Raw genomic sequence first — 13,798 nt, 5'->3', positions numbered from 1 at the left:
AGAACACTACTGGTGGAATGGTATGAAGAAGGACATTGCGGAATATATTTCCAAATGCTTAGCTTGTCAATAGATAAAGGCCGAGCATCAAGTCCCAGCAGGATTATTACAACCCCTATCAATACCTGAGTGGAAATGGGAAAGAATAACCATGGACTTTGTTTCTGGGCTTCCACGTACCCAAAGAAATCATGATGCAATTTGGGTTATAGTTGATAGGCTCACTAAAAGTGCTCATTTCTTGGCCATCAGAATGGACTACCCACTTGAACGTTTAGCAGAATTGTACGTTAATGAAATTGTGAGGCTACATGGAGTTCCTGTTTCTATTGTATCTGACCGAGACCCGAGGTTTACATCTAGATTCTGGACTAGCTTGCAAGAAGCTTTGGGCACTAGGTTGAACTTTAGTACATCTTTCCATCCTCAGACAGATGGCCAATCCGAGAGGGTGATTCAAATCTTGGAAGATATGCTTCGAGCTTGCATTATGGAATTTGAAGGTAGTTGGGACAGACACCTAGCCTTGGTAGAATTCGCTTATAACAATAGCTACCAATCAAGCATTGGCATGCCACCCTATGAAGCCTTATATGGGAGAAAGTGTAGAACTCCTCTTTGCTGGAGTGAAGTTGGTGAACGAAAACTGGTTGGTCTTGAGATTGTGCAACAAACTGAGGATAAGGTAAAAATAATCAAGGATCGTCTAAAAATTGCTTCAGATAGACAAAAGTCTTATGCTGATCTTAAGAGGCGTGAAATTGAATATCAAGCAGGAGACAAGGTATTTTTAAAGGTTTCTCCATGGAAGAGAATTATGAGATTTGGCCAAAAAGGGAAACTTAGTCCTCGATTTGTTGGACCATATGAAGTACTTGAGAGAGTTGGTCCAGTTGCATATAAACTAGCACTTCCACCGGAGTTAGATAGGATCCACAATGTCTTCCATGTTTCTATGCTTAGAAGATATCGCTCAGATCCATCTCATGTTCTTCCTGTTGAATCCATTGAGGTCAATCCTGACTTGACATACGAAGAGGAACCTATCAAAATCTTGGCGCATGATACAAAAAAGCTTAGAAATAAGAAAATCCCTTTAGTAAAGGTTCTTTGGAGAAATCATTCTGGCAAGGAAGCTACCTGGGAGAGAGAAGAGGATATGCGACTCCAACATCCACAGTTGTTTTGAGGAGACTATCAGGTAAATTTCGGGACGAAATTTCTTAAGGGGGGTAGAGTTGTAACACCCCAATTTATTTTTAAGAATGATTTATTTATTTTTTAAGTTATATTTTGGATGATCTGACTTTAGGAGGGCATAACCCTATCAAAATTTGAAAATTTGGGAAAACCCATAAAATGAAAGTTGTAGATAATTGAAATACCTTTCCAACCATAGGTCATGGGCTTATATACGACATCGAAATAAAAAGTTATGGACATTGCAAGGCATAAGGGTCAAGATAGGAAGAAAATTTGGCCCAACCCGATTCCAAATCGGGTCAGCCCATATTTATTTCCATGTAAGAGATAAGTTCAGCCTTATCTCTTTCCTTTCATCCAAAATATTTCCAGAACACCATAGAAATATAGAGAGATAGAGAGAGAGTGAATTAAAATCCATTTTTGACCCAAATTCGAGTTCCGATTTCAAAAGCTCATGAAGAAAAAAACGTTGCACGTTGCGTTGTCTTCATTTTGAGCTAAAAATCAGAGAAGAAGGAGTGTATTAAGGTGGTTGACTTATACTTCAAGGTAAGATTTAGTTGTTGTTTTTCCTTATTATCAAACTTGTTTAGAGATTTAACGGATTAGAACGGAGAAAATAGTGTTATAAACTTGTTTGTTGCTTTGTTGGAATTTATGGATTAGGGGATGTTTTGGTTGGATTAAATGGGTGGAATTAGTTAAGTTATGAAGTAGAATGATTTGTTTATATTGTTGTTGATGTTCTTGATAAGTTGTTGTTGTCAAAATTGGGGGAATAAACTTTGGTTGCAAACCCGTTTTTGGTTGGGACTGCTGTTAGTAATTGTAGTATAACTCCTTGTGTAAAACTTAGTTTTGAGTAATTCAAGATGTTTTGGAAAGCTATTTCATAGGGCTATAACTTTTATTTAGGATCCAAAATCCAGTTTTGCTTTTATTGACTCGAAAAAGGGTGATGAAGTACAGGGGAGGTGCTGCCCAGATTTTGGTCTAAAAGTCCTACATGGACTGCTGTGGGTATTTTGAGCATATCTTGTTGTACATAATTGCTGTAGGGGTGATTCAAAGTTGTATATGACCCTAAGACATATAGCTATAACTTTCTTTGAGGACACAAAGCCTAATTATCCCATTTACCCCTTCGAAACTGAGCAGCAATACAAGACAGTAGTGCTGCCCAAAATTTCTGTTTTGATATTTTGGGTTGATTTTCAGTGATTTTATGTTTAGTTTCGATATGTTGGAGCTTTTAAACTTAAGTAGATGTTTGATTGTGTATTTAAGGTGTATATTCTCTTATACAAGCTAAGAGGAATTGTTTGACGAAGTGGATTTTGGTTGATCTATGACATAGAGAAATTGAACTCCGCGAGTGGTGGTAGAACTTGTTGTATGCTAAAACGCCAAGGTTCGTGTATAAACTTGAACTTGAAATATTTTATTTTTCAGAAATTTAAAGTATTTTATTGGGTTGTTTCCTTACTCCTTGTTTTATATTTTGGTATGACTATTATCTCAAGTATTGCAAAACTTTCGTTGAATCGCCCACTTGTACGAATTGCTTGATCATTTTGCATTCTTGTTGGGAAATTGTCCTTCTTGTTACGGTGACTTGTCATCGATATTGGCATGCCTCTCGATTCATATCTTGCCCATCTTGACTTTGGATTTGCATTTCGTCTTGACGATGGATTTTCGTCCATTTTTGAGTACGAGTGAAAAGCCACTTTCAACATGGTCTTTGATCTTCTTGATATTGGGTGACGACCCTTCTTGATATGGACACTTCTTGACTTTGGGGCTTCGGTCCGTCTTGATATTGATTGTGCTTAGTGTGAAGGCATGACGTACATATGGGGTGAAATTGGTTATTTGACTACTCTTTTGAATTGAATTATAAGCATTCTTGGTACTTAAGCCTTTGAATATTAGTATTGGTATTTTGAAACTCTCTAAGATTTGTATTTGATACTTGATATACTTGTTCACTTGGACTTAATGCTACCTTATTGAACCGCTTATGATGAAAAGGAAAATTTAGAATTTTTAATGGCTCTAAGTCCAAAGGTTATACACCACTAAGCTTTATGCTTAGCGATAGTTGTTTCCTATCGTAGGTGATATGCGAGGCGGGATATGAAGATGGCCATGTGGAGTAGATTTTTTGGGAGCTCTTTTGAAGATCACATATGCATATACATCTAGTTTTTGTATATTATTTTGGGGACTTGTACATGATACATGTGTGGCACTTATTTATGAAATTTTAAAGGCTTGTAACTTAAACCAAGTGACTAATTTTGTTATTTTAGAGTGTGCTTTTAACTCAAGTAATGCAATATACTAGGTCATATTTTGACTTGTCATTATGCACGAAGGAAGATAATATTTTTATGATAATTACTTATTTGAAGTTTTGTGTATTTTATGGACCTACAGTATTGTTGAATTGGAAATCATTTTTTTAAATAAAACTCATATATCTTATTTCAATAAAAAAAAAATTTAGGGTAAAATAATAGAAAAAAATTAGTTTTTGTTTCGTAAGTGGTATTCTCCTAAAAGGGGATGCTACATACTCAGTTGAGAGTTTCTCTAACCGACAACCATCACTTATGAGCTAGCGATGATACAACGAAGCGATGTCGTTGCCACATCCATCCAATACCTTGCTAGGGTAAAGGACATCACCATCTTGAATCCACTCATCAAAGTCCTCTTTTTGGGACTTAAGAGGCATATCCTCCATCCTACGCTGGCTAGGTAGTTCTGGGGTTTGAGTCAATTAAACTCTTACCCAACTCGGTGCTCAATACTACTCCCAAAATATGTGCTCATATTAAACTCATCATCTAGTCTCATTGGACTTTAATTAAAATCATCAAACTCATCTCATTTCATGTTCATCAATCATTATACTTCCAAAAAACATCATTTACATCTCATCAAAATATCTTGCTCAAAATATCATTTGCTCAAATTCATTCAAACTCAACTCTTTTGCTCTTTTAAAACTCAATAAAATACATATATAGTATTAATTCATATAACTTTCTTTTTATCAATGAAAATAATAAAAAACCAACATTTTTACTCAAAATATATGTAAAAATATTCATGAACATCAAATCAATTAGGATTTATGGGAAAGTAGCCATGAACAATAATTCCAATAATATGAGAGATAACAATAATAATAATATTAATGCATAAATATATCAAACTCAATAGAAGAAGAATTAATTCATCTAGAATTCAAGATTTGGATAAAACTCAACTATAACTCAATTATAATGAATTTAAATATTGGGCGCATGGACGAACTCAATCCAATGCTATGAAAGCCTTACATACCTTAAATCCGGAGGTTTACTCCGAATTGGAACACTCTTGGACCCCTAGCCTTTTCTTCTCGCCGGAGCGTTTTGTGTACTACCCGGAGTATAAAAATAACCGGAGTAGTATTTTTATACTACTAAAACTAAAACTATATTTGAGAAGAAGTATATAGAGAGAAGAAATGCTTAAGAAAGCTTGATGAATAAAATGAGGAAATAAGGTGGGTATTTATAGGTGGGAAAGAGGGACCTAACAATAAATAAAATAATTATAAAGAAAAATCTGAAAATTTAATGGAATATATTGATGTCATGGATGATGTTAAATGGAGGACAATTTATGTCATTAATGATGTCAAATGTATCTAGATGTTTCCATGGTAGGTAAGATGAGTTCTTTTTAACAGAATACTCTTTTTTGAAGTTGCGTTTGAATAAGATAAATTCCTTATTAGGATTTGGTGTCTTCATAAAAATTGTAGATATGGAAGTCTAGTTTCATATCGTTCAAGAATCAACAAATTTGGAGCAACCTACAGTGAGATATGAATTTTCTTCTATAAACACTCAATTCCGTCACAGCACTATATCTTGAAAAGATTAATTTATTTGATCTACTTATACTCTGAATCTTAAGATGTGTTCTTCATGAAAGTTGTAGGTAATGATGTTGTGGTTATTCAGAAATTTGAATCACCTAATTTGGACCAACATATGAAAAGTGATGCCCAAAATACAGAGGCTATATTATTTTCGTCGAGAATTGAAATACCGACATACAACATTTTAGGGGTTGTTACATTTTCTTAGGAAGAGAATTTGCTAGATCAAAACAACGTATTCTAATGGCACTAGAGTTAATTTCTGAAACTGGTTTAAGTGCAGACAAACCAGTTGAAACTCCTATTGATACTAATATCAAATTAACTACCAAGCAATATGATGAGGAGATCTACAAGTCAATAGGGGCGCAAATGACAGAAGATGATCCATCAACAGATCAGGGAGCCTATCAAAGAATAGTAGGCAAGCTACTCTACTTAACCATGAAAAGACTTGACATCTCCTATGGAGTTCAAACATTCAGTCAGTTCCCACAAAAGCCTAAGAAATCTCACATGACAGAAGCCTTAAGAATAGTGAGATATGTGAAGAATCAACCAGAAAAAGGTGTTCTACTATCTAACTGCTCAAAGAATACCATCACTGCATATTGTGATGCAGATTGAGGCTCTTGTCCCCTAACAAGAAGATCAGTAAGTGGCTACTTTGTGCAATATGGAGGGTCATTGGTTTTATGGAAATCACAGAAACAGACAACTGTTTCTAGAAGCTTAGCTGAAGCTAAGTACAGAAGTTTTGCAACCATTTTAACATAAATTATATGGCTACGAGGTCTGATGAAGGAGCTTAGCGTTGAAATTTCACTACCTATCAACATACATACTGACAGCAAAGTTACAATACAGCTTGCAACCAATCCAATTTATCATGAGAGAACCAAGCATAGTGAGATTGATTGCCATTTTATAAGATAAAAGATCACACAAAGCCTAGTGACTACAAAGTACCTTCCTACACAAGATCAGCCTGCAGATCTACTCACTAAAGGACTCACAAAAATACAACTTCAGCATCTCAGTTCCAAGCTAGGAGTTCTCAATATCTTTTCACTTCCTAGTTTGAGGGGGGGTGTTGAGAGCTTGAGGGAAAGTGTTGAGAATGATAAGAGCAATACAGAGTTAGAGTCATGAAATAGGTTTAACTATGTGTTCCTAATGACAGTTATAGTTATGCAATAGTTATGTAATTGCCTTTCCAGTTTTAAGTTAGTAGTCAGAACTAATAGTAAGTTCTGTATGTTAGTTATCTCAACTATGTATATAGGACCCACACATTGTAAATAAGATATGAAGTGAATAACAAGAATCAACTACTACTTCTCTAAACTCTTCTCTTCTTCTCTTCTATGATTTCTTGCTTCATCTTCTTCTGATCCTCAGAAATCTACACATTTTTGAGACTATAAAAAATTAAAAGATATTTTAATACATTCTACGTACATAAGAAGATTCAAAAATCTTCCTTACTTTGTTAAACTCCGTATTAAGTCAAAACCAGAAAAAAATTAAAACGAAGGAAGTAGTTTATTATCACGTGCATTTGTCAACCAATATTTTATTGCTAGTTAGAGTTATGCGGGTATTACTACTAAAGATATTAATTTTGTGGGTATTATAGTGTATATATATATATATATATATATATATATATATATGTTTAGTTATATTGGATTTAGTTATTTATTTATTATATTATTTCATTTTCTATCATGTATAAAATAATACATAAATTAATTCATAACATATACATAGATTATGTCATAACTTGTACATACATTAATTATGTAGGACCGTATATAAGCTAGTAACCAAACACGTATTTGATGTGCTAAATTTTATATATAGAAGCTAAAATGCTACCAAATATAGTTCAAGTTATAATGGTTTACTACATGAATAAATCACCCATAACCAACAACCAAACGAATCTTTACTCACTATGTTTCTTTTTTATTTGTCCAGTATGTATTTTAATTGTATTTTTCTTCAAAATTTATTAATTAAATATTTATTTTGTTAAATTATTTTTAATAACTTTGTGGATATTTAAATTTGAGTAAGCAGTTGGCTCAAGTCTCTACTCAAATATTTGGGCTCTGAAGCACATCGATGAAGATGGGAATGGGTTTAATTTTTGGGATAAACATAAGATATTGTTTTGAAAGGTATTACCAAATATTCAAAGAGGAGATTTTTATTATTTTTTTGTAAGGTATACCAAAATATTCAAAGAGGAGATTTTTTTTAATTTTTTTATTTTGTGAAAGGTACGTATACCAAATATTTAAATCGTCTAGGTCATACAATCCAATGTGAAGGCTGCATTTAGTTAACTTTGACAAAACATAATGTCGTCCATTCTGAATTGCTGATATGAGAAAAGTCATTCCTAGTTGTATTTTAGTTATCTTTTATTTGCTCTATAAATAGCTTAAGAGATTATAACATTCTCAAATTAGAGAAGCAAATTCAAAGAAACATACAATATAATGGCCTTTTGCAAAGTTGGTATCCTTTCCCTTCTCCTACTGTCTGGTAAGGCTTCTTCGCTGCATAGTAAAGCCTCTTTATAATGATCGACGACGTTTTTATCTGAATATTTCTTTACTGTCATAAAAGAATATTATTTTATAAAATATATAATAATAATGTACTATTAAAAATTGATTTTTTTTAAAAAAAAATTGTTATAGTGAAATGTTATTATATATAGAAAATGACTTTATAGAAATATTTGACTTTATAGAAATTTAAAAAAAGGGGGGGTTGGGCATTTTTTAATTAATAGTGATTATGCTGCACATAAAGTTTTCAAGAAAAAAATGTCCACTTACATGCTTGCTAATTTTGTATTTGATTTGGGTTGTTTCATTAGGTATAATTCTTCTGGGAATTGAGGTGGAATATGGAAATGCACAAAAAATGTGTCTCCAGGTTTGTGACGATGAAGTTGCTTACATGACTTGCCCCTCTTCAGGAGACGAGCAAATTAGTCCTGTTTGTGTCAACTGTTGCACAGCAGGTGAAGGCTGCAAATTATTCCGCGCTGATGGATCGTTAATTTGTACTGGAACCCCTGAATAATATATTCATCCTTTGCTTGTCAAAATGTAACGATCAAATGTTTATTTTTTGTATTCATGTGTGTAATAAGGCCTGAGTTATTACTCTGGCAGTTTCTAATGTAATATATATGTTCATCCTTGCTTATAATTTGTATGAGGTTTTGAAGATTTCAATAACAAATGGTAACTACTATTATATTACTGGAGTCATGTTTAAAATTTAAATTCCTTGCATGGTAACAGAAGCAGATGAAAATGGGATACAATAGCTATTTTTACACGTTTCTCTCTTTGTTAAATGAAAGATTGATGAAAACATCAAAATAACTTAGAAAAATGTGTCTCTATAGCCGAAGTTTCTTCATTAAACACGTAAATTCATTATGGAAAACTTGTGAATATGTAAAGGATGAGACATGATATGGCCGTACGGTAGGATATTTGAAATTTTGATTCGACAAATTTGATTATTTATTTTTAAAGATATTATTGTTGGAATGGATGCGTCCACTGTCACTCAAGGACCAGGTTCTTGAACAGAATAACAATGTAAAGACAGCTAATGCACTTAAAGGGCACACAAGATTTTTACGTGGAAACCTCCTTGCTCAAGGGAGAAAAACTACGACCTGTCCCACAGGGTTTAGCAACCAACTTCACTAAAGATGCAAGAACAAAGTAGTCTATTACAACCTATTGTAACTAGACACTAACCCTCTCCACCTCTCGTCTTGAAATACCTCTATTACAAGACTTTGAGCCTAAGCAATATAACTATTGCCCACTACCTCAACTAACTCTTGTTGACGTAGGCTTTGAACACTCCGATCAAGGCTAACTTTAGCAATGACTCGAAATCTAAGCAATAAGACTATTCCTCACTACACAACCACACCTAGGTTAATGTAGACTTCGACTCACTGATTCAAGGTCAACACTTAACCTAGAACCCAACACACTTATAAAAACAAACTGATCAATGTTCCTTTATAGTGTAGGAACTGATCTTACAATATTTAGAACATAAGACTCAACATTAAAACAAAACAACAACCTAAAAAACTATTCTTCAATAGTAGCTCGATTAGGTGCTGCCTTGAGAAAGTGTTCTTTCTTTTGAGCTCACACACCTTTTTCTTTTTTGCCTTGTAAATGTGATGTGTGGAACTAATTACTTGTTTCATGTCCTAAAGATAGTATTTAGCATATGGATGAAATAACCTAGAATCTTTTGATTGGTTGGACGTCTCTGTCCTTTATGTATCGCCCACCAACCACAACAGGTGGTGTCAGCTTTTACAGTTGGACCAAGTCGACCAGGTCCCCCGATTAGGTCCCATGGTTTGTAGTCTCTTTTGATTTTTCCACCAACCAGAGCAGGTAGTGGCAGCTTTTACAGCTGGCTCCCATTTGGTATATGACATACACCGATCATGGGACCAGGTCCGCCAATCAGGTTCCATGGGTTGTTAATGCATCAAAACTTGAATTATAACATTTTACCCTTTTTGATGATGACAAACCATGCAGACATGTGTTCATGTTTCTGCTAACCAAGTCCCTATACTTTCCCCCTGTCGGGCAGTTTCTCTTTGTCACATAGCTTCGTAATTAACATGAATGCATAACTTCCCCCTATCAGTATGCATTTCTTGTCTCTCATGTCCCTCTTTACATCATTTTGTTGTACGATAGTTTGTTAAATCATCAAAACCCAAGATACAACATTTTTCCCTTTTTTGATGATAATAAACTATTCCCCCTACCGACACTATCTTCCCCCTTTCATATGAACCAGATCCCTTGATCCGAACTGGCTACCTGTCATTAATACTTCTTCCCCCTTTTGACATCATAAAAAAGTTAGAACAATAAACCAAGTAAAATAATACGCACTCTCAGTAAATTCATGGCCATTGGGCAACACTAACATTAATGAACTAGTCAAGAGCAAAAAAAATAGTAGACAAGGAAGCAAGTTTTCATTCATAGTTCATTAGAATAGCATCAAAAATGTTGCAGTAACAAAAAAGCATAAAGGAACTGGTCAGTTATAGCCATGGAGATAGCAAAGAAATGCACTTAGGATAGAAAGTAAAGAAAGTATGACTAGGAAGATGGAGGACGAGGATAAAGAGAATGAAGAACCATCATCATACGCTCATTTTTAGCAGCATAAGCATATAACAATTGTTTGGTTACATCCCCCACTTTACAATGAGACTCTTTCTTTCAACAATTAAGACATGAACTTTTGCCTTCAAATAAGCATTTTATTTCTGAAAAGTCTCATAATAACTTGGTCCCTGAGTTAAGCCTTGCTGCCAGGTGACTTTCAAATTAGCAATTTCAGCCTCACGCCTTGCCACTATAACAATCATCTCCTCCAGATTCAGCTTTTTATTTCTTTTATTGTCCCAAAATGTCTTGACACTTGGAACTTTGTTTTGTTGCCCATTTTTCCCTCAACACACTCACATTTAATAAGAGTGGTTAATAAAAAGGATTGTTTCACTGTCCCTACATACCTTTTGCAAGATTCATCTTGTACTGGAAAAACACCTTGTTCAGGAATTAACTGTAGGAAAATTTATATTTTCCATCCCTCAAAGTCATAACCTTGTGCATAGGAATATAAATATTCTTACTCATTGAGATTTTCTTTAGAAATCTTGATCATTTGTGTCAAACTCTGAACTACCCACTCTTTTTCAGTTGCTTGGATAATTATTTTTGCGTCTTTCTTCCGAAAACTTATGAGATGCTATTTTTTCAGGGAGTCTGATCTATCTCTCTTTTCTTCTGATAGGTCACCCTCAAACATACGTTCAGTTACACCTTTGGGGATGGGACCAGGTTGAACTAGAGAGTTGTTTCTGAGAGAGGTTTTGAGACAGCCGAATCTGGAATTGACGAAACCTAGAAAGGAATGAAGGTCGTCTTGGGAGAAAAAAGAAAATGAGTGAAGGACATTTCAGGTAAGGGAGAGATAGGGACTTGTTGCCAAAGAATGACTTTGAAGGAGAGGATGGTTTAGACATTGTAGAAATTTTGAGAATTTTACACAATAGAAATCAATGGGTGGCAAGAATGTGACAACACTTTAGAAAGGTATGAGAAAACACATGGCAATTTTTTAAACAGTTCTCAAAAGCATTTTAAAGAGCAATAAGTTTGATACTAACCTTTGAGGAATGACCTTGTCCCTCTCTTGAACTTTTTTTAAGGATATTTGCCTTGAGTCTATCCCATCAACTTTTCTTCCTTAGCTAGTCCACCATGCGTGCATACTAACAAAAGGTATAAGACTGAATTTAGACCAAAAGATACGCATCACTAACAAGGATACATGTTCCCTAATCATAACCAATGAGAGGGTTGACAGCATCAACCTGGGTGAGTCAATTCAATTTGATCAACCTCAACTTCAGCCCATTTTCCTTGAATTGGTCCCTATTTTAGAGCCTTTTGTGAAGAGGTCTACTACTTGATCTTCAGATTTGCAAAGTTTCATCCAGATATTTTCCTTTTCTACATTGTCCCTCAAAAGTGATGCCTCACATCAATATGCTTGGTTCTCTTATGATGCACTAGATTCCTGGTCATGCTCAATGTACTAGTGTTGTCACATAAGAGTGGGACAATGTTGGTGACTATTCCAAAATTTTCAAGTTGTTGCTTGATCCATATGAGCTAAAAACAATATTATGCAACTGCTACATATTTTGCCTCAACTGTGCAATGAGCTGCTGAATTTTACTTCTTTGTGCCCCGAAACATCATGGAGGAAATCAAAAAAATGAAGAAGTGCTTTGTATCGACCAAGTCCCCTACATAATCTGCATTAGCATAGAAAAAAATTACCAAATTGATAGAATAGGACCAGGTCCCTGTAAGCATCTCAGAATCCTTCTAGAAACTTTCAAGTGAGACGACTAGGTCCCCTACAAGTATCTCAAAATCGTTGTAGCACCTTTCAAGTGAGACTCCTTAGAATAGGTCGTGAATTCTTGCACACATCCCGACATTGTGAATAACATTAGGTCTTCTAGATGACAAGTATAAAAGAGATCCATTGATTTCTCTATGCATAGTATTAGTCAAATGTGGATCAGGTCCCTCGGTGTCCTATTTTGGCAATTGATTTAGTTGATCAATATCTTCAATACTCGAGAGATGCTTGACATACACTTGATCAATATCTTCAAAACTTCAGGGCTGATTGACATACGATTCCTCTTTCAAGTACCCATTGAGAAAAAAAAATTTCGCATTCATCATAGTCAATGCCTTCTTTATGATTATACCCTTGGACCACTATCTTGGATTTGTTCTTTGTGATTACACCATGATCATCAAGTTTGTTTCTTTACACTACCCTGATTTGCATTTTCAAGTCCAAGGAAGAAGTGAGATTATCAAGTGAATGAGATGATTTATGCTTCTGATTTGATCTTCTTGTGAATGACTGTGGTTGAGTGGTACCAGGTCCCTCCATCCCCTATATAAATGACTCGGAGAATTAGAAGTCAATTATTCCAGTGGGATCTTGTTGAGGACCAGGTACCTCTACTTCTTCATATCTCTTGACTCATTGAAGATGACATGACCACTTTCTTCAAAATATAGTGATCTCTTATTATAGGCCCTGATTAAGCCTATGTTGATGATATAGCATGCAATGTTGATATCTTTAGCCCAGAAATTCTTTGAAAGATCAGCATAAATTAACATGGTTCTAGTAATGTCAAAACCTAGGTTCTCTCTTTCAACCACGCCATTTCATTGAGGAGTTTTAGGAGCTGAAAAATTGTGACTTATCCCATGATCTGCACAAAATCTCTACCTTTGCATCTTTTGAATTCTTTTCCATAGTCGTACCTGGTCCTTAAAATTTTATTGTTCAGCTTCACTTGAATGTGCTTGGAAAATGTCACCATGGCTTCAAAGGTTTCATCTTTAGACCTTAGGAACATGGTCTAAATAAATCTTGAATGATCATCTACGATCACCAAAATGTATTTTTTTTCCACCTCTGCTTTGGATCTTAACTGATCCACACAGATCCATATGAATCAATTCCAAAAGTCTGGTTGTGCTGACTTGCTTTATTTTTTTGAAAGAGGATCTAATTTGTTTCCCTTTTACATAAGCTTCACAACTCTTGTTGTCTGCAAACTTCATTTTAAGCACACCATGGATCAAGTCCCTGGTATAAGCTTGTTGAGCAAAGAAGTAGTGACATGATCCAGCATATTGTGCCATAGCTCTGCATTTTTACTTTGAGTATTTTGACAAGTAAGGTCATCTCATTTGACAGTACTTAAATCAGTCACTTACATATTTTTGACCCTTTTTAAAAATAAGACACCTCCACTTTGAAGTACCTTGAGTGAAAAGGAAGCTTTCAACATTTCTAGTCATATGCTTTGATGCACTACAAACTAATCAGATATGGGAGGTGGTCACTCTTCCAAAGGGTAAAGTGCCTATAGGCTGCAAATGGATATATATGATCAAGTATAAAAACTGTTGCTTACATGACTTGCCCCTCTTCAGGAGA

The 13,798-nt window shown here is 34.7% G+C and overlaps 1 protein-coding gene and 1 long non-coding RNA gene across 2 annotated transcripts; both read left to right on the top strand.

The window, feature by feature from the left end:
- Nucleotides 1-1,498: 1,498 nt before the first annotated feature.
- LOC129900531 (uncharacterized) lies at nt 1,499-3,595 on the top strand. The gene is made up of 3 exons (XR_008769641.1): nt 1,499-1,755; nt 2,494-2,617; nt 3,327-3,595. It is a non-coding gene; the product is annotated as an uncharacterized LOC129900531 (long non-coding RNA).
- Nucleotides 3,596-7,482: 3,887 nt separating this feature from the next.
- Nucleotides 7,483-8,436, top strand: LOC129900613 (proteinase inhibitor PSI-1.2-like). Its single transcript, XM_055975627.1, has 2 exons — nt 7,483-7,705; nt 8,046-8,436. Exons 1-2 carry the CDS (start codon nt 7,660-7,662, stop codon nt 8,252-8,254), a joined length of 255 nt encoding a protein of 84 aa, XP_055831602.1. The 5' UTR covers nt 7,483-7,659; the 3' UTR covers nt 8,255-8,436.
- The last annotated feature ends 5,362 nt before the right edge of the window (nt 8,437-13,798 follow it).

This window comes from Solanum dulcamara, chromosome 8, assembly GCF_947179165.1.
Source record: "Solanum dulcamara chromosome 8, daSolDulc1.2, whole genome shotgun sequence".
NCBI lineage: Eukaryota > Viridiplantae > Streptophyta > Magnoliopsida > Solanales > Solanaceae > Solanum > Solanum dulcamara.
This window is presented reverse-complemented; position numbering and strand designations above follow the sequence as displayed.

Coding starts and splice junctions, on each gene's coding strand:
- LOC129900613 (XM_055975627.1), top strand. CDS start 7,660: ATGGCCTTTTGCAAAGTTGGTATCCTTTCCCTTCTCCTACTGTCTG. Junction 7,706..8,045: donor TTCCCTTCTCCTACTGTCTG/GTAAGGCTTCTT, acceptor TTGTTTCATTAG/GTATAATTCTTCTGGGAATT.